The 22229-nt window shown below is 39.2% G+C and overlaps 2 protein-coding genes across 2 annotated transcripts in view; both read right to left on the bottom strand.

Moving 5' to 3' along the window:
• LOC138966079 (orexin receptor type 2-like) overlaps positions 1–22229 on the bottom strand; it is a 302367-nt gene that overhangs the window by 160573 nt on the left and 119565 nt on the right. The window lies entirely within an intron of this gene.
• On the bottom strand, positions 1980–16677 carry LOC138966082 (R3H domain-containing protein 4-like). Its single transcript, XM_070338169.1, has 7 exons — positions 16512–16677; positions 12836–13020; positions 11220–11338; positions 9199–9385; positions 7541–7626; positions 4270–4411; positions 1980–3838 (listed from the first exon to the last, which is right to left on the bottom strand). The coding sequence occupies exons 1-7, from the start codon at positions 16574–16576 to the stop codon at positions 3735–3737; spliced, it is 888 nt and encodes a 295-aa protein (XP_070194270.1). The 5' UTR covers positions 16577–16677; the 3' UTR covers positions 1980–3734.

Genomic DNA, 22229 nt, shown 5'->3' with positions numbered 1-22229 from the left:
TTTTCCTTATACAGGGTGATCCACCATCCAAAAATAGACTTCATATTTGGTGTGGGTTAATTTCAGCTTGTGCATCACCAGTCCACAAAGTGGCAAATTTGTAAATCAAATGGTATGACTTGTTAGCCTTTAAGAAATGTTTCTGAATTCGGAGATCGACTCAACCTTATTTCCCTCGAGACTTACCTCTCTGAATGTCCGAGTATACCAAAAACAATCCCCTTCCCCCTCCAGATCATGGGTAACCTGAAGAAAGCAGTTATGAGTTGCATTTGTGTCAATAATTTTGGAGGGACAACCTAACTTGGAACACATTTTCACGGGTGGGATTCTTCCGGAAATCCGGATTTGTAATGTCTGTGGTGACGTGTTTTTGGTTGTTAATTATACATATCCTTCAGCGTCTTAGGGCCCCAGGATTCAATGACATTTTTCAGTCCCACCCATGTATTTTGGAGGGAAGGTAAAGGCTAACTAGATTACCTTCTGACAGGACACTTTGTGGAATGATTGGAGGGAAGGTAAAGGCTGACTAGATTACCTTCTGACAGGAAACTGTGTGGAATGATTGGAGGGAAGGTAAAGGCAGACTAGATTACCTTCTGACAGGACACTGTGGAATGATTGGAGGGAAGGTAAAGGCAGACTAGATTACCTTCTGACAGGACACTGTGGAATGATTGGAGGGAAGGTAAAGGCAGACTAGATTACCTTCTGACAGGACACTGTGGAATGATTGGAGGGAAGGTATAGGCAGACTAGATTACCTTCTGACAGGACACTTTGTGGGATGGTTGGAGGGAAGGTAAAGGCAGACTAGATTACCTTCTGACAGGACACTGCGGAATGGTTGGAGGGAAGGTAAAGGCTGACTAGATTACCTTCTGACAGGACACTGTGGAATGATTGGAGGGAAGGTAAAGGCAGACTAGATTACCTTCTGACAGGACACTTTGTGGAATGGTTGGAAGGAAGGTAAAGGCTAACTAGATTACCTTCTGACAGGACACTTTGTGGAATGGTTGGAAGGAAGGTAAAGGCTAACTAGATTACCTTCTGACAGGACACTTTGTGGAATGATTGGAGGGAAGGTAAAGGCTGACTAGATTACCTTCTGACAGGAAACTGTGTGGAATGATTGGAGGGAAGGTAAAGGCTGACTATATTACCTTCTGACAGGACACTGTGGAATGATTGGAGGGAAGGTAAAGGCTGACTAGATTACCTTCTGACAGGACACTGTGGAATGATTGGAGGGAAGGTAAAGGCTGACTAGATTACCTTCTGACAGGACACTTTGTGGGATGGTTGGAGGGAAGGTAAAGGCAGACTAGATTACCTTCTGACAGGACACTTTGTGGGATGGTTGGAGGGAAGGTAAAGGCAGACTAGATTACCTTCTGACAGGACACTGTGGAATGATTGGAGGGAAGGTAAAGGCTGACTAGATTACCTTCTGACAGGACACTTTGTGGAATGATTGGAAAGAAGGTAAAAAAAGTCTGACTATATTACCTTCTGACAGGACACTGTGGAATGATTGGAGGGAAGGTAAAGGCTGACTAGATTACCTTCTGACAGGACACTGTGGAATGATTGGAGGGAAGGTAAAGGCTGACCAGATTACCTTCTGACAGGACACTTTGTCAATCGCTCTCTAATGGCTGTATTCAAATCACTCAAATCAGTTTGGCTACTGCTCCATTTCAAGCCTTGTGATGTCATCCGGGGAATTATTTTTACACAAGTGCACAAATGTCCATGTGTTGTACACATTTAACACTTTGTGGACTGGTCATGCAGTAAATATGAAGAAATAGATGCAAAAGTTATCAGCATTTTATTTAAGGGTTGCTTGGGTGGGTCATTCTGTAAGTGTGCTTGTGTTTGTTTCATAGGGAGAGATGCTGGATTCGTTTTACAACACAAACATAACCTTATGACACATTCACCTGGTGTACTGAATGAAAGGGTGCACATACTCACACACATTTTAATGGCATGTCATCTGATAGTACCAAGCTTGCACCATTTCTTGTGCTGACAACATGCTGTCGTTCAGACTTGGCAAAACAATTCAAAAGATAGGCGATGCCAATATAACCGTATGCAGAGGAGTTCTGTCAATTCAAACCGAACTTGTCAGTTCCATAAACATGTGACAATAGGTACAGATTCAAAAATACATCAAACTCGGACTTTCTCTCCACTAACCAAACATACATCAGATGTAAATATCATGAAGCCGAAATGTTGCATGCACTTCAGCTAAGAAACCTATCTCAATACACAAGTAGTATGCATAGGAAACGCATAAAAATCACCGTTAATATCAAGGCACACCCAACAAGAGTGGCAATCTAGTGTACAATATTAGTTCAAATGTGCACTGTTGTACAGTGACTTCTGACCAATATAGTAGCTCGCTAACACATTTCATCATCTTGAAAATGAAATCACATGGTTTTGGTCTTCAAAAGACGGTCAAATGTTGCATTTACATGAATTATTTAGAATCTGGACGATTGGTGAATTGAAAGGTGCGTGACCTTCTACGGATATGATAGTATTTCATATAGTCCTGTGAGGTTAGGCCAAAAAAAAAATAGGTGTGGTTACGGTAACATAGCCAAAAAAAATAGGGTAGGTAGGTAGGCAATCACTTTTTTTTTTTTACCTTTTTTTTCTAGTGTGTACAAATTAAACCTACTTGACAGGGAAATAAGTGTGCGACTCGGGCGCTTTCGGTTTCATTGCGTTTTTTGCACTCATTTTTTGTTTTTGTTTTTTGACAAATGTAATAAAAAGTTATAGGATCGGCCCCTAAAAATAGGGTAGGTCGGGTTACCGTAACCACACCTATTTTTTTTTTAGGCCTTACCCTCATGGACATTTGGGCTGCTTTCTCACAGTGCTACCACGAAGTTAACTCTGGGAAATAAATCTCTCGCCGAATGTGGGGATGAAACAGACGCCGATAGCAACAACTGGTTTTGAAGCCGGCACCACTACCGCCTCGGCTATTTCACCAGCATGTACTGTTGAAATGGTGATTGATTGCGTTTTGTGGTCAGTCTCCACGTCGAGTCCATAAAAGCGCATAGTGCTTTTAGTTATGCGCTATAGAAATCTCCTTAATAAATAAATAAAATTGCTTAAGTTCATAAAAGATGACCAAAAGTTTGATGTATGGAGGTAATAAAACATGCCATTCTCCACATAAAGTCCAGTAACCATGGACAAAGTTGGTAATACATGGAGTTGTGAATACATGCCCATGATTTGCTCTGGAAGAGGAACTAGTTACTTCCTGAAGCACAACTGTACAAAAATAATAAAACTGCACACCTAAAACCAAACTGTCACAAAAATAAAATCTGAGATAATGATTTGTTAAGTACATGTATCATTATCCTGCCCATGATATGATGGTTTCTTAGTCCAGGAATCGGAATGGCAAAAAAGACAACATAATATACAACAGCTAGTCTAGTCAAGTCGACAAGAGTATTCTGACAATTTTTGTACACATGCACCTGGAAGCTGATTTAAAATCCTCTTCAAATATTCATTTTTTCTTCTGCTGAACTCTTCCTTGGGGACAGCTAAAACCAAACATTGTCTTGCAGATAAAGGGCCTCAAAATTACCACAAAAAATAACTTTGTTCTAAACAGAAGTACATAAACACTGGATAGAAAAACAGAAATAAAGACAGAGTTATTGGGGAGGGGGTCATGATATGCGCTCCAGATAATCCGCGAGAGTTTCAGAGGGAAGAAAAAAGGATGACCTTCTGTTCTCCACTTGAGTTCTCCTCTGGCCATTCTCATCATAACCTGTGATGACAGAAAAGTGCAAAAGCTGTTACCGACAGTAAATTATAATGTGCGGGCAGTTGATACCCACATGGTCATGATCATAGAAATGATATGAAATATATTGACATCACAGAATTTTGGCGTGACTCGATTTAGACGGCTTTTTCAGGAAAAGGCCAAAACTGTTAATTTTTATTTTGAAGTAGTGTTTATATTTGTACCTGGTATGGAGAGAAAGATAAAAGAATATTAAATCATGTACTGTCTATCGTATTTAAGAGAATATTTCTCATTGAGAATGATGAACTTCGTTGAAAACATCCAAAATCGACAAGAATCCAAAATTTTGTAACAACGTCGAAATACAGTTTAACATTCACCGATGTCTCTGGATGACTCACACTACCATAAACTGCCCCGTAATTTCCTGGTTGCAAGGAGAAACTTACTGTGACAATGGAGTCCCAGAAACTGACAGACGGCATGCAGCAGCAGACGTTCAAAACTGCTGGCTAGGTGCGAGACGTACACAGAACCAGGGCAGTCATTGAAGAAATCCACCACCTCCTTTTCCAGCTGGGCAACCATACCCTGTGATGGAATATCTTTACATGATCATGGTTTATAAATCATCTCATATCAAAAGTCACATGTTAAAATATCAATAGCAAACAAGTTGCGAAAGGCGAAATTACAACATTTAGTCAAGCTGTCGAACTAACAGAATGAAACTCAACTCGCTGCATTTTTACAGCAAGAGCGTATACTCGTAGCATCGTCAGTCTACCGCTCGATGCAATGGCAGTGAAATTGACAAGAAGAGCGGGGTAGTAGTTGCGCTGAGAAGGATAGCACGCTTTTCTTTATCTCTATTCTTTTTATATTTAGTCAAGTTTTGACTAAATATTTTAACATCGAGGGGGAATCGAAACGAGGGTCGTGGTGTATGTGTGTGTGTGTGTGTGTGTGTGCGTGCGTGCGTGTAGAGCGATTCAGACCAAACTACTGGACCGATCTTTATGAAATTTGACATGAGAGTTCCTGGGATTGATATCCCCATACGTTTTTGAGTCACTTGAGAAAAAGTGACTCTATGTAATCGGTCAGTGTTAGTCTGTCCGGCCGGCCGGCCGGCCGGCCGGCCGGCCGTCCGTAGACACCACCTTAACGTTGGACTTTTCTCGGAAACTATCAAAGCGATCCGGCTCATATTTTGTTTAGTCGTGACCTCCAATGACCTCTACACTTTAACGATGGTTTCGTTGACCTTTGACCTTTTTCAAGGTCACAGGTCAGCGTCAAAGGAAAAATTAGACATTTTATATCTTTGACAAAGTTCATCGGATGTGATTGAAACTTTGTAGGATTATTCTTTACATCAAAGTATTTACATCTGTAGCCTTTTACGAACGTTATCAGAAAAACAAGGGAGATAACTAGCCTTTTCTGTTCGGCAACACACAACTTAACGTTGGGCTTTTCTCGGAAACTATAAAAGTGACCGGGCTCAAATTTTATGTGAACGTGACTCCCAGTGACCTCTACACTTTGACGTCTGCTTTGGTGACCTTTGACCTTTTTCAAGGTCACAGGTATGTCTTGAAGGAAAAAAATTGAAATATCATATCTCTGAAACTATTCATCGGATTTGATTCAAACTTTATAGGATTATTCTTTACATCAAATTATTTACATCTGTATTGTGTTGTGAATAGCAATTTCTTCCTGTCCATCTGATGCCTCATATAATATTCAGAACTGCGAAAGTGACTCGATCGAGCGTTTGCTCTTCTTGTTTTCATTTTTTTGATAAATGTCTTTGATGACGTCATATCCGGCTTTTCGTGAAAGTTGAGGCGGCACTGTCACGCTCTCATTTTTCAACCAAATTGGTTGAAATTTTGGTCAAGTAATCTTCGACGAAGCCCGGGGTTCGGTATTGCATTTCAGCTTGGTGGCTTAAAAATTAATTAATGACTTTGGTCATTAAAAATCTGAACATTGTAAAAAAAAATAAAAATTTATAAAACGATCCAAATTTACGTTTATTTTATTCTCCATCATTTGCTGATTCCAAAAACATATAAATATGTTATATTCGGATTAAAAACAAGCTCTGAAAATTAAATATATAAAAATTATTATCAAAATTAAATTGTCCAAATCAATTTAAAAACACTTTCATCTTATTCCTTGTCGGTTCCTGATTCCAAAAACATATAGATATGATATGTTTGGATTAAAAACACGCTCAGAAAGTTAAAACAAAGAGAGGTACAGAAAAGCGTGCTATCCTTCTTAGCGCAACTACTACCCCGCTCTTCTTGTCAATTTCACTGCCTTTGCCATGAGCGGTGGCCTGACGATGCTACGAGTAAAATGGCATTGCGTTTCATTCTGTGAGTTCGACAGCTACTTGACTAAATATTGTATTTTCGCCTTACGCGACTTGTTAACTTTCTGAGCGTGTTTTTAATCCAAACATATCACATCTATATGTTTTTGGAATCAGGAACCCACAAGGAATAAGATGAAATTGTTTTTAAATCGATTTCGGAAAATTTATTTTAATAATAATTTTTGTATTTTTAATTTTCAGAGCTTGTTTTTAATCCAAATATAACATATTTATATGTTTTTGGAATCAGAAAATGATGAAGAATAAGATAAACTTTGGATCGTTTTAAAAACAATTTTTTTTATTTACAATTTTCAGATTTTTAATGACCAAAGTCATTAATTAATTTGTAAGCCACCAAGCTGAAATGCAATACCGAAGTCCGGCCTTCGTCGAAGATTGCTGGGCCAAAATTTCAATCAATTTGATTGAAAAATGAGGGTGTGACAGTGCCGCCTCAACTTTTACCAAAAGCTGGATATGACGTCATCAAAGATATTTATCGAAAAAAAGAAAAAAACGTCCGGGGATATCATTCCCAGGAACTCTCACGTCAAATTTCATAAAGATCGGTCCAGTAGTTTGGTCTGAATCGCTCTACACACACACACACACACACACAGACACACATACATACACACACACACACATACACCACGACCCTCATCTCAATTCCCCCCTCTACATTAAAACATTTAGTCAAAACTTGACTAAATGTAAAAAGGACACAACCCTGTGATGGAACATCTTCACATGAGCATGGTTTATAAAACAGAACTATTTCAAAAGTCACATATATTTAAACAAAGCAAAAAAGACACAACTGGACTTTCTCCCAAATGAACATCTTGTGAGCGCATCTCTTCATAGCTATTGGACTAACACTTCATGTTCAATATTGATTTTGGGACAGGAGTACAACTTCATAGTCCATCTGTTATTCAAGAAAGACATTTTGGGGGGGGGGGGGGGGGGGGGATAGAGCCACTTGTTAATTGTTTGTTGTTCACAAAAGCACTAATCAAAAAATTGCTCCAGGGGCTTGCAACACAGCACAACATATGACCCTACTGGGAGAATGCAAGTTTCCAGTACAAAGGACTAAACATTTCTTACATACTGCTTGACTAAAATCTTTACAAACATTGACTATATTCTATACAAGAAACACTTAACAAGGGTAAAAGGAGAAACAGAATCCGTTAGTCACCTAAATTAATGGGGAGCATCGGGTAAATTCTTTTCCCTAACCCGCGGGGGGGTAGGGAGACTTAAATTAAGGTTGTTAAAATGAGGGTTCCCTTGCACAGCAGTTTGCTCACCAGTGGCAGATGACGGCGTGTCAGCATGGAACGGAGATTTTTGTCCACTCTCTCAAAGCACTCCTCTGCACTGAAGCAAGGATGAACTGGTGGACAAAAGTACACACAAGATTCATTAAATAGTTGATGCGTGGAGGCATATTCATTGGTAAACTTATTGGTTCAACATCAGATAATATCAAGCTATTAATACAAACATGATTAAATAAAGAAGCAGCAGGTTAGTTTGAATTGAATGCTAAATTCCTCCGAAAACTGCGCATGGCTGCCTAAATGGCGGGGTTAAAGCGGTCATGCACGTAAAATTCCACTCGTGCAAAAAACACAAGTGTACGTGCGAGTTCCAGCCCACGAACGCAGAAGAAGAAGAATGCTAAATTTTTGCAAGGTTTGGAGTATTCTAGGAACTGCCCAACCTTGAAAGAGCTTTTTGCGTTCATAAACAGTAACACGATTTATCAAAAAACGTCTGTTATACAATTATCTCCCTTGAAGCCGAAATACTCCTCTGGACTCTTTGGTGCCAGAGAGAGAGAACAAAAGCAGAAGAAACTTTGGGCAGTCAGAATTAGATGTTTTCTTATTTTACATAGAGGACATGTATTTACTACAGCGGAAGGCACTTTTAAGACCTAACAAAATCAGAGAAAATCAGGTCTTAACAAGTCGCGTAAGGCGAAATTACTACATTTAGTCAAGCTGTGGAACTCACAGAATGAAACTGAACGCACTGCATTTTTTCACAATGACCGTAGTCCGCCGCTAGTGCAAAAGGCAGTGAAAGTGACGAGCCTGTTCAGCTGTGCTGCATAGCACACTTCACTGTACCTCTCTTCGTTTTAACTTTCTGAGCGTGTTTTTAATCCAAACATATCATATCTATATGTTTTTGGAATCAGGAACCGACAAGGAATAAGATGAAATTGTTTTTAAAACGATTTCGGAAAGTGAATTTTAATCATAATTTTTATATTTTTAATTTTCAGAGCTTGTTTTTAATCCGAATATAACATATTTATATGTTTTTGGAATCAGAACATGATGAAGAATAAAATAAAAGTAATTTTGGATCGTTTTATAAAAAACCAAATTTTAATTACAATTTTCAGATTTTTAATGACCAAAGTCATTAATTAATTTGTAAGCCTCCATGCTGAAATGCAATACCGAAGTCCGGCCTTCGTCGAAGATTGCTTGGCCAAAATTTCAATCAATTTGATTGAAAAATGAAGGTGTGACAGTGCCGCCTCAACTTTTACAAAAAGCCGGATATGACGTCATAAAAAACATTTATCGAAAAAATACAAAAACGTCTGGGGATTTCATACCCAGGAACTCTCATGTAAAATTTCATAAAGATCGGTCCAGTAGTTTAGTCTGAATCGCTCTACACACACACACGCACAGACACACACACACACACACACACACATACATACACCACGACCCTTGTCTCGATTCCCCCTCTATGTTAAAACATTTAGTCAAAACTTGACAAAATGTAAAAGGGAGGGAGTCAATAGATACATTTTACACAGAATATGAATAGGAGGTCTCAGAAAACAGGGTCTTAAAAGGGGGGGTTCCACTGTATCAAGAAGACCAACACTGCATCGCATCTCCCGCCCAATTTCCCCCTCAGCAAAATAAAACCTCACCAGTACGTCCATCACAGTTGGTAGTCATGACCTTCTCCCACGAGTCATCCAGGCTCTGGTTGCCATTGTCGTCCCCTCCATCATCAGAGGACTCTTCCTGGATGCTGGTGAGAGCGGCGTCAGATCGTCTCATGTGCAGGATCCGCTGCTGGTCCTCCTCCGAGCTGTTGACGAAGTTGTTCCATGCCTGGGGTGGGTACAATAAATAAAATGTCATCATACAGTGGCACCTGCGATGAGCGGCCCCTCCGACGAGAGGACACCTTCCATAAAAGGACACCTGCTGTTGTCCATTTGTTATTTCTACCAAAATACTTATATTATTATATGAAGTCTTATATCGCGCGTATCTCCAGAGTCGGACTCAAGGCGCAGGGATCTATTTATGCCGTGTGAGATGGAATTTTTTGTTACACAATACATCACGCATTCACATCGACCAGCAGATCGCAACCATTTCGGCGCATATCCTACTTTTCACGGCCTATTATTCCAAGTCACACGGGTATTTTGGTGGACATTTTTTTTTATCTATGCCTATACAATTTTGCCAAGAAAGACCCTTTTGTCAATCGTGGGATCTTTAACGTGCACACCCCAATATAGTGTACACGAAGGGACCTCGGTTTTTCGTCTCATCCGAAAGACTACCGGTAGTCATGACAGGCCACCTGCAATGTAGGGACACTGTGGCCTGGTCCCAAAGGTGTCCTTTCATGGCAGGTACCACTGTATTCAAATCTACAGTTTCTTCACATTCCACTTTGCAATTAATGTTCATCCCGTTCAACTAATCTTCATAGAGTAAGAGAGTGTTGAAGACCCGTTGTACTCACCGTTTCCAAAATGCATCTGGGTGCACAATCAAATCCCTTTCTTTAACTAATCTTTTTCTGTTTTGTGCTAAATAAAAAGCAGACTAAGCATTTGTCTCGTATGATGTTAAAAAGATGTTGGTGACAAGTTTGTTTTAGATTTTTCTTGGTTGTTTTTGGGGGAAGTTTTATTTTTGTTTTGACTCGAAGCTCAACTGCTGCTATTGTTAGCTTTTTGTCTATGCTAACATCATGCGTACTGCTGTGCTGTGTACATAAGTTCTTTCCCAGTTTACGTCTCTTCAAAAAAAGCTATAGCAACGTCGTTATGGAATTTTGGCGTAACTCATTTTGGACAGCCTTTCAGCAGAAGGCCAAAACTGATAATTGTTATTGTGAAGTAGTGTTATAATTGTACCTAGTATGGATAGCAGAATGTTAAATCACGTATTGTCCATTGTATTTCAGAGAATATTTTTCATGGAGAATGCTTTACTTAGACTTAGTCTAAAGCACACAAACATGAAAATTGCCAAGAATAGAGTAACGCCAAAATTCCAGGACGACGGCGATAGAGTCTTTTTCTCCTGAACTAACCAAAAAATCCTTCTTCCCTTCCCTAGCCACCCATTCCAATCAGTGAAAAAGTAATAAACAAAGGCGGGGATGTAGCTCAGTCGGTTGCGCGCTGGATTTGTATTCAGTTGGCCGCTGTCAGCGTGAGTTCGTCCCCACGTTCGGCGAGAGATTTATTTCTCAGAGTCAACTTTGTGTGCAGACTCTCCTCGGTGTCCGAACACCCCTGTGTGTACACGCAAGCACAAGACCAAGTGCGCACGAAAAAGATCCTGCAATCCATGTCAGAGTTCGGTGGGTTATAGAAACACGAAAATACCCAGCATGCTTCCTCCGAAAACGGCGTATGACTGCCTAAATGGCGGGGGAAAAAACGGTCATACACGTAAAATTCCACTCGTGCAAAAAACACGAGTGTACGTGGGAGTTTCAGCCCACGAACGCAGAAGAAGAAGAAGAAAAACAAGAACACCAAAACAAAAGAACGTATCACTATCAGCAGAGACATAGATAGTGCAGCAAAAGGATATTCACGCTGATTGAAACAAAGTGAGAACTAAAATGCCTGTCTGGTATACTGCTTCAAATGAAGCACACACTGCCTGTGTTTCAACAGAACGCATGCTGTACCTGCATTTTCTCACGTTCTTGAAGCAGTTCAGCAAAAGCCGAGGTGTTGGAATTGTAAGACGGAGTCCTCGCGCTGTCTTCCTCCTCCCCATCAACCTTCAAGTTCAGCAAGTACTTGACTGCAAAGTAAGGCATTTTAACTTAACATTCAGCAAGTACTTGACTGCAAAGTAAGGCATTTTAACTTAACATTCAGCAAGTACTTGACTGCAAAGTAAGGCATTTTAACTTAACATTCAGCAAGTACTTGACTGCAAAGTAAGGCATTTTAACTTAACATTCAGCAAGTACTTGACTGCAAAGTAAGGCATTTTAACTTAACATTCAGCAAGTACTTGACTGCAAAGTAAGGCATTTTAACTTAACGTTCAGCAAGTACTTGACTGCAAAGTAAGGCATTTTAACTTAACGTTCAGCAAGTACTTGACTGCAAAGTAAGGCATTTTAACTTAACATTCAGCAAGTACTTGACTGCAAAGTAAGGCATTTTAACTTAACATTCAGCAAGTACTTGACTGCAAAGTAAGGCATTTTAACTTAACATTCAGCAAGTACTTGACTGCAAAGTAAGGCATTTTAACTTAACATTCAGCAAGTACTTGACTGCAAAGTAAGGCATTTTAACTTAACATTCAGCAAGTACTTGACTGCAAAGTAAGATTAGAAGTTTTAACTTACAGTGAATTTACATCAGAGTTAGCGTTAGCCATTTTTCAAACTGATGCTATGTAACACTCACCAATATAAAAGAGCCAAGCTGTCAAGACAAGCAGTGTTTAAATGAAATCCGTCCATCAAATATCAACTGATAATTTCATCAGTTCTCAGTCTTTTACCTCATACACTGATATTATATTTTCAACCAGTAAAAACTAAAATATTAGAATGGGTTAAGCATGATTCCCATTTTTTTCTTCCAGTAATATCACATTTTGTACACTGGTAACTATAATGATAGTAAACTATGAGACATAAATCTGACATAGAAATCGGTGATTCACTGATTCAGTTATGTCAGCAAGCCGACTGAAGCATCACAACACTGTGTCTTTGTCACACTTGCCACAACAACAAAAAGTCAGTCAGTAAAAAGACGGACAATACCTGTCTTGGTGACCATTTCATTTCTGGGATTTTTTTCTTCTCTTTTAAATCATTAGTAGTAGTACATACCAAGAATGGCTGACAGTTAACACTTTCTACCCCAGCTATGTTGACCAAGTTTTTTTTAGCCGAGACCAGCTGTGCTGCAGCAGGTCACTCAGGATTGTAGTAACTGTGTAGTAACTGTGTATCAACACGCTAGAATGCAGGCGTTAGATGGACGTTACAGAAAAAAACTGTAGATGACAGTCTGAGCAGATATATCCGTACTTGGTCAGATAGAGCTATATGAGTGGGTACGGATATATATCCGTACCTGGGAGACAATGAGTAAAAGTTAACACTCTTAATCAAGCACTATAAACAAAACAAACAGACAGCCCTTCAGCCACACAAGATAAATTGTAGCACATCCACAGACTGACACGGGGCGCATCAAGCATCGTCTCGATCCCCAGACTACACTATGCCAATAATGAAGATGATAAACAAACAGCACTCTAATCTCTTACTGTTCTCAGTTCGACGGGCCTGTTTGGCGCCACATCGTCTGTACATGCCGGTGAGACATGCTTCTACTGAAGATGAGCGGGGACGTGCGCTGCGACGGTTACGGTGTGATGACCGGTTACCGGTGCCAATTGGTGGATGTAGGTCTTCCTCGTCGGTTGACTGACCACTCTGATTTTCCAAAATTCTGGACAAAACAGATATATGTATATATATATATATAATTGTTCTCTATCAAATCCAAAATCACAGAGACTGCCAACGTTCCAATTTTCAGAATAAAAAAAACAAGAAAGATAAATTGTTGGAATGTTTGTTATGGCAAAAATATCTTACATTTACAAATACAGCGACCCAACGGTCTTTTATGTGCACAGACAAACAATTATTTACGAAAACTTATCTTGATGAAGGGTTCTACCGCCTGCTACGAAGCCGCAAGCGATTGAAATCATATCAGTTTTCAGTGTGTTGTGAACAGTGTGTCAAATTAAAAGGAATAAAAGGACTAACACAGAATATGTCTCCTAATTACATTTAGTCAAGTTTTGACTAAATGATTTAACATAGAGGGGGAATCGAGACGAGGGTCGTGGTGTATGTGTGTCTGTGTGTCTGTGTGTCTGTGCGTGTGTGTGTGTAGAGCGATTCAGACTAAACTACTGGACCGATCTTTATGAAATTTGACATGAGAGTTCCTGGGAATGATATCCCCGGACGTTTTTTTCATTTTTTCAATAAATACCTTTGATGACGTCATATCCGGCTTTTTGTAAAAGTTGAGGCGGCACTGTCACACCCTCATTTTTCAATCAAATTGATTGAAATTTTGGTAAAGCAATCTTCGAAGGCCGGACTTTGGTATTGCATTTCAGCTTGGTAGCTTAAAAACTAATGAATGAGTTTGGTCATTAAAAATCGGAAACTTGTAATTAAAAAAAAATTTTTTATTAAACGATCCAAAAACAATTTCATCTTATCCTTCGTCATTTTCTGATTCCAAAAACATATACATATATGTTATATTTGGATTACAAACAAGCTCTGAAAATTAAAAATATAAACATTATTATTAAAATTAATTTTCCGAAATCGATTTAAATTAAAAACAATTTCATCTTATTCCTTGTCGGTCCCTGATTCCAAAAACATATAGATATGATATGTTTGGATTAAAAACAAACTCAGTAAGCTAAAAAGAATAGACATACAGAAAAGCGTGTTATCCTGCTCAGCGCGACCACTATCGCACTATTCTGCATGGCTTGTTGATTTGACTGCCTTTGCGGTTTGCCACGAGCGGTGGACTGACGAAACTACGAGTATGTGGTCTTGGTGAAAAAAGCAGTGCGTTCAGTTTCATTCTGTGAGTTCGACAGCTTGACTAAATGTTGTTATTTCGCCTTACGCGACTTGTGTTAATAAAAGGTAAACAGATCTGTAGGTGTGAAAAACACATGACATTGTATAGTCTGAGTTAGATCTTTCCTTTCAGTTATTTTGTTTGTTTACATTAATTTACAATTTTGGTTTGTTTGTCTTTTCAATTTTGTTGGTTTTGTATTGTTTGTTCAAATTGTTGTGTTTAAATATGTCTCAATCAATCAATCAATCAATATGAGGCTTATATCGTGCGTATTCCGTGAGTACAGTTCTAAGCGCAGGGATTTATTTTTTTATTTTTTTTATTTTTATTTTATGCAATTTATATCGCGCACATATTCAAGGCGCAGGGTATTTATGCGGTGTGATATGGAATTTTTTTACACAATACATCACGCATTCACATCGGCCAGCAGATCGCAGCCATTTCGGCGTATATCCTACTTTTCACGGCCTATTATTCCAAGTCACACGGGTATTTTGGTGGACATTTTTATCTATGCCTGTACAATTTTGCCAGGAAAGACCCTTTTGTCAATCGTGGGATCTTTAACGTGCACACCCCAATGTAGTGTACACGGTTTTTCGTCTCATCCGAAAGACTAGCACTTGAACCCACCACCTAAGTTAGAAAAGGGGGGAGAAAATTGCTAACGCCCTGACCCAGGGTCGAACTCGCAACCTCTCGCTTCCGAGCGCAAGTGCGTTACCACTCGGCCACCCAGTCAGTGGGTCACCCAGTCGTTACCACTCGGCCACCCAGTCACTCGGTCACCCAGTCGTTACCAATCGGCCACCCAGTCAGTGGGTCACCCAGTGCGTTACCACTCGGCCACCCAGTCACTCGGTCACCCAGTCGTTACCACTCGGCCACCCAGTCAGTGGGTCTGTCAAATATTGAGAGAAAAAAAGAATACACTGGAACCCCTTTTTAAGACCCCCTCCAAAATTCTGAGAAAAAGAAGGGAGTCTTAAAATGGGGGTAAATTTACAGAGGTTATGAACAGAAAGTCTGAACAAACAAGGTGTTAAAAGGGATGGAGTCTTTAATTGGGGGGGGGGGGGAGGGGGGGGTCTTAACTGTAATAACAACCGATAACTTATCAAGCATGTGCAATGTATAGATCTCTCTGTTGCAATGCCTAACTAAAATGCAGTACATGCACTGACAAGTTAATAATTGCTCTCTTTTTTCCACTGTCAGTCAGTGTCAGTCAGTGTCAATCCACAGGTGGGATATAATTAAACATTAAAAGTTCAATTAATTAATAAGTTGAAAGTTTCCACAGAAGAATGTTAAACAGTCTGATCGGAAGAAAAGCAACATTAGATCATCGTTAGGCCCCCCCCAAAAATAGGTGTGGTTACGGTAACATTGCCAAAAAAAATAGGGTAGGAGGAAGGTAGGCAATCACTTTTTTTTTTAAACTTTTTTTTCTAATGTTTACAAATTAAACCTACTTGACAGGGAAATAAGTGTGCGACTCGGGCGCTTTCGCAGGCGAAGGTATCGTCCACTGGACTACTACTATCACAGAAAGTAGTTTTTCTGTGATAGTACTAGTAGTAGTCCAGTGGACGATACCTTCGCCTGTGGTGTAACTAATCAATCAATCAATCAATGAGGCTTATATCGCGCATATTCCGTGGGTACAGTTCTAGGCGCTCAGCAGTGATGCCGTGTGAGATGAAATTTTATACGGCCAGTAATTGCAGCCATTTCGGCGCATATTTACCTTTCACGGCCTATTATTCCAAGTCACACGGGTATAGGTAGAGAATTATTAACTGTGCCAAAGCAATTTTGCCAGGAAAGACCCTTTTGTCAATCGTGGGATCTTTAACGTGCACACCCAATGTAATGTACACGGGGGGGGGGGGGGGGGGGGGGGGGGGGGGGGAGTTCGGACACCGAAGAGAGTCTGCACACAAAGTTGACTCTGAAATAAATTTCCGCCGAACCTGGGATCGAACTCACGCTGACAGCGGCCAACTGAATACAAATCCAGCGCGCTACCAACTAAGTGTGTGGCAGCCTTGCCGTTTATGTCTGTGTGCAAGACTGTGCCCAGAAATGATGCCCATTTTGAACATTTATTGTCAAATAAATCTGAGTTCAAAATGATGAAGGATTCCAGCTGACTGTGTTATTTATAGTTCAATGTTTCTACAAATGCAACGCTGACGTAAACAAACACAGCTGAAAACAAGGCCACGGTGACGGTAGTACTCGCTAACAATTCTCGAGTGTCAAAGCAGAGCAATAAATGTGAGAAAAAACAACAAACCACTTACTGCATTTCATTTTCCGGGACATACGGACTGAAGAAAATGTCCTTGTTTTCACGGCCGACTCCCATATTGAACGAAGTTTGTTGTAAACCAAATTAAAAGGGGAAAATCACAGAACAGCAGAGATTCTACCTCAACTAAGGGCAAGGTCAACTCTCTTGCTAATCTATGATGACATACTTTGAATTCGTAAAAGTATGGAAGGGAAATATGTATACAATTATCAAACAAATAATGACATTAGATTGCACACTAAGGATGTCCTAAGAGTAGTAGTTTTTTATTTCCGGAACAATTAAAACCCCAAATAAAATGGCATGGACAGGAGGACAGTAGTGAACGAAAAGGGGAAAATCAGATTGAGACCTTGACGCTAAAAATAGAACGCTACCTTGAATCACTAATGCAAGTATTTCAAGGGAGAAAACTGCTACTCCATACTAAACAAAGTATTGTTGGGCGCAAAGTAAGAATCCGGGGCAGAGTTGGAATAATCGGGATTTCCCGAAACCTCATTTGATTTCCAACAAAGCGCCGCATTTCCATAAACGAGCTGCCTCGTTCTAGAAATGGCAACCCTTCGACTGGCACACAAAAAGTATACCCTTTTCACAGGTCATGAATAAGGTATATGAAAAAGCAAGGTCTTATACAGGGAAAGTCTTGAATTGGGGGTGTGGGGGTACACTGTGTAACAATTCTCTCAGTGACACTCAGCGCATGCAGCTGGCTAGTTGCTGCTGTCTCGATCTATTTTGAACACAATGATTTTTTTTCTCTCAGAGTAGAGTGTTAGTTTGTTACAACAGGCTGAAATCATCTTTAATTTGAATCAACATTTTGCAACAATCAATCACATCAATATAGCGCACAGACTTGCACATTACGTTTCAAGAGCCTAGATTGGGCGGGGATATAGCTCAGTTGGTAGCGCGCTGGATTTGTATTCAGTTGGCCGCTTTCAGCGTGAGTTCGATCCCAGGTTCGGCGGAAATTTATTTCACAGAGTCAACTTTGTGTGCAGACTCTCTTCGGTGTCCGAACCACCCCCCGTGTACACTACATTGGGTGTGCACGTTAAAGATCCCACGATTGACAAAAGGGTCTTTCCTGGCAAAATTGCTTAGGCACAGTTAATAATTGTCTACCTATACCCGTGTGACTTGGAATAATAGGCCGTGAAAGGTAAATATGCGCCGAAATGGCTGCAATCTACTGGCCGTATAAAATTTCATCTCACACGGCATCACTGCAGAGCGCCTAGAACTGTACCCACGGAATATGCGCGATATAAGACTCATTGATTGATTGATTGATTACCATGCAGTGACAAGAGCCTACTCAGTAAAGGGACGTAATGCTGTCTCTGCAGCCCAGAGAGACTGTGTGAGTTTAACATATATTAATCAGTTAAGACTGAGTAAAAAAATTATTACAATCGATAGTTACCAGTGAAAAGTTATATCGGAACACTCTTGTTGTGTTTTTGCTGTTGTAAAATGTAAGATCTGAAACGTTAAAAATTACGTAAAATTGGTGCGTTTTGGTCGAGTGGGATGGGTCGTTGAACTCAGTGTGTTGTTACAGCCCTCCGAAGTTATTAAGTGTTTTTGCTTTTTGTAATTCGGTTGGTTTGGTGCGTTATACAATGCATCTGCTTTTTCAAGACTAAGCATTGATCACTTTAAAACCCAAGGATCATCATAGGCCATCATGACTTGTATCATTTTACATCGCATTCTAAGAAAGAGCAGAATTTTCACTATGCGCGCGGTACATTTCTAGAATCGCGTAGCGCAAAGTTGGAATTCCTACAATGGCGGCCATTGTTGGAATTCCAACAAAGCGCAGGTCATTTCCGGAAAAGCGCCGATGACGAGATGGGTCGCAACAGTATCAACGAAGACTACTTCCCTTGGACTTGTACCCCAGAAGTTCATGAATAATTCTGTTTAGAAATTATCCAAACCACTTTGTGTTGCATAGTCTTAGTAATCATCTTTTAAAGTGGTAATCTTGAACTTTAGCGTGTTAAATTCATAGCTCAAAATCCAGTGACATTCTTTACTTATTTTTGATACAAGTCCATGTAAGCAAGCCAAAGAACATTTGTCGTGAAATTAAATGACGGATTGAGCTCCAAACTTAAGCATAATTAATTAATTTGGTTGTTGAATCGACGAAAATGCACCGAAAATGGCGTACGTTGTCAACCATACGGATAATTCCTTCTTTGACCCATGTAAACGAAATGTTCATCGGATAGATCTATGATCGGAGTTCATTCCGTAACTTCAAAGGGATATAAAATCACTTGTTATGATTACAAGTGCAGGTTCTACACATTTAGAGACTTAAATGCCTCTGAATTATGAGCTATGAATTTAACACACTAAAGTTCAAGATTACCTGTTCTACGGAAGTTGCCCGCTTTGCTATTCAGGACCTGTTCTGTACCTGAGTAATTCTGGGATATTTTGAAGTATCTTCTTCAGTATTTGCAGATCTTAGTTTTGCCACCAAACTGTGTAAAAATATGCAATAACCTGTACCCGACAATGCTGTATTTTTCCAAATGATGATTTGGATTGGCACTGCATGCAACTCCTTCTTCACTTTGTCAGTCTGTCTCAGTCCCATCCGTTCAGCCTTGCATGTCTATATATATCTCTGTCTGAGTCTGACACACATGCACACACACAATGACACATGTACATGTACACACACACACACACTGACACTCGCATGCACGCATGAACAAATACACACACACACATGTACGCAAACACACACACACACACACTGACACCTATATGCATGCACACACACACACATTTACAGGAACACACACACACAGGTATGCACACACATACACATAATATGCATATGCATACACACATGTACGCGCACACACACACACACACATATGCATATGCACACACACACACACACACACATATGCGTGCACGTTTAACAAATGCACATACTCTTTTCTCTGAGTAAAATAATATATTTTCAAAATCTTTATCAAGAACTAATAACACAACAGCAAATAAAAGAGAGCAATGAACAACCTTAAAATTTGAACTTAAACATGCATCAGAGAAATAGAAATAACTCATAGTAGTGCTAATAATATTTTAATCTGAGCAACTTTTCATTATAACAGCTGTGCCCGAGTATGTTTGTTGATGTACTCAATATTGCTGTGCACTGTGAGTCACTTCCATACACTTTTTTATGCATCAAAATATTTGCACAAGCAAATTCTTTTCATGTGGAACGGCTGACCACAAGAGAACTGGAATGTAACATAACAAAGTTCTAAACATCTGCAACTACAAAGTGTAAACATATGGGTATCAGCTAGTCTGTCAGCTTACACAAAATAAAGTAGATTAAGAATCGGAATAATACATTAAAATCTACTATTTGTAGTGGAAACCGTTGTGAGTACATGTACCAGCTATACAGTGGAATCCCCCTTTTCAGTAAAACCTCTGGAAAATCTTACAAAATCGTACATACCCCCTGCGGGTTAGGGGGAAGAATTTACCCGATGCTGGGGATTTTAGTCAAGCAGTATGTAAGAAATGTTAAGACCTTTGTACTGGAAACTTGCATGCCATTCTCCCAGTAAGGTAATATATTGTACTACGTTGCAAGCCCCTGGAGCAAATATTTGATTAGTGCTTTTGTGAACAAGAAACAATTAACAAGTGGCTCTATCCCATCTCCCCCCTTTCCCCGTCGCGATATAACCTTGAACGGTTGAAAACGACGTTAAACACCAAATAAATAAAGAAAGAAAGAAAATCGTGTCTTAAGAAAGGGGGTCAGGTTAATAAGAATTTTCTTTCTTTCTTTATTTGGTGTTTAACGTCGTTTTCAACCACGAAGGTTATATCGCCACGGGGAAAGGGGGGAGATGGGATAGAGCCACTTGTCAATTGTTTCTTTCACAAAAGCACTAATCAAAAATTTGCTCCAGGGGCTTGCAACGTAGTACAATTTATTCCCCCCTCTGCTTCTTTACCTCTGTAAACTTGTAGAGCTAGTTATTTTTCGATAAACACCCAGCAACCAAACAAATAACGACCCAGCAACAGCCTGAATCCTCGATAGCGCAATGGGTTGAGAAGCTGTTCTGCGTCGGTACTACTTTTGCGACTGAAAAGTTCCGAACGCTCTAATGTACGAATATACATCTCTGGAGCAAACAATACAAACATACCGCATTTAAATTAACAACTACAGGCTTGAAGTTGAACACATGAATCTCCATATAAAATCCATGAGTTTGGTTGTTTTCTGAATCTAGAAGTTTCAAGTTTCAAGTTTCAAGTTTATTGGTCCATAACCCATGGGGGCATTTTGAACAATAAATACAATCAATACAATCATGATATATGCTAATATAATAAATAAATAAAAATATAAAAAAATTAAAAAAAATTATGAAAAACTGTTACAAATTCTATTAGTAAAGTCCAAAATATTCTTTAGCAATTTCTTTTTCTTAGTAGCAAACAACTTTTTAAATTTAAGTGCATTAGGTTTTTTCCAATAGTAAGGTGGTAACAACTCAGCTCTTTCTTCTTTGAAAAAATCACAGACAAATAAATAATGGAATTCATCACCTATGTCATGCGATACACATTTGGTGCAAGTTCTTTCTGACCTCGGGATGTTAAGATAACGTTCTTTCTGTACAGGTAAATTGTTATTTAATGTTCTAAACTTCATCATTGAAACACATTGCTGATATGGCAGGGTTGTGACGTAGTCTTCACATGCAAAAATATCTTTGAACATTCGATAATTCCAAAACATATTTTTTGTTCCAATTTCTGTAAACCATTTATGGATATACTGGTCATATAGACTTCTTTTTACTTTCTTTTTAAACCATGTGCTTGAGTATTGAATATTTTCTTGAGAAGTCCAAAGGCCAGAGAGACCAATTTCATTTAAGGTTTTTTCAATGAAACATAAGTACTTGGATTCAATCATCTTGTTGATATACAATCTATAAGTAAAGCAATACACAATACTTGAAAACTTATTTTTATGAATAGGACTAATCAGTTTATACCAATAGCAAAGCATTCTACATTTCATATTAACATCTAGTGGATATCTTCCAAGTTCACCAAATATCATAGCATTTGGAGTTGATTTTTTTAGTTTGAAAACAATTTTATAAAAACGCAATTGAAGTTTAGTAGCAAGTTCACAGGAACCAAAACCCCATACTTCACATCCATACAATAAAATTGGAGCAATCATTTTATCGAACAGGTCAACTTGTATGTCCACAGGTAGTGACAATTGTCTACAAGTGCGCAAAAGAACAAACATTGCCCTTGAAGCGCGATCATATAGATTCTTCTGTGCGACTGAAAATGTATTATTATAATTAATCTTAAGGCCCAAGTACATTACATCAAACACTACTTCGATTAAATTGCCATTGTACGTAAACAGTGGTTTATTTCTAATTTTACCTCTGGAAAAAACTATAACTTTCGTTTTGTTTACATTAATATTTAGACGCCATTTTAAACAGTATTTGTGCATTTTGTTTAAACATTCTTGCAGGTTTTTTTCCGACTCTGAGCAGATCACAGTATCATCCGCATACAGTAATAAAAACATTTGAAACAAAGCATTTACATCCGTATCATCCATTCCAGCCACAATAGCCTCTCTTGACATAGA

This window comes from Littorina saxatilis, linkage group LG5 (assembly GCF_037325665.1).
Source record: "Littorina saxatilis isolate snail1 linkage group LG5, US_GU_Lsax_2.0, whole genome shotgun sequence".
In the NCBI taxonomy this organism is placed as follows: Eukaryota; Metazoa; Mollusca; class Gastropoda; order Littorinimorpha; family Littorinidae; genus Littorina; species Littorina saxatilis.
This window is presented reverse-complemented; position numbering and strand designations above follow the sequence as displayed.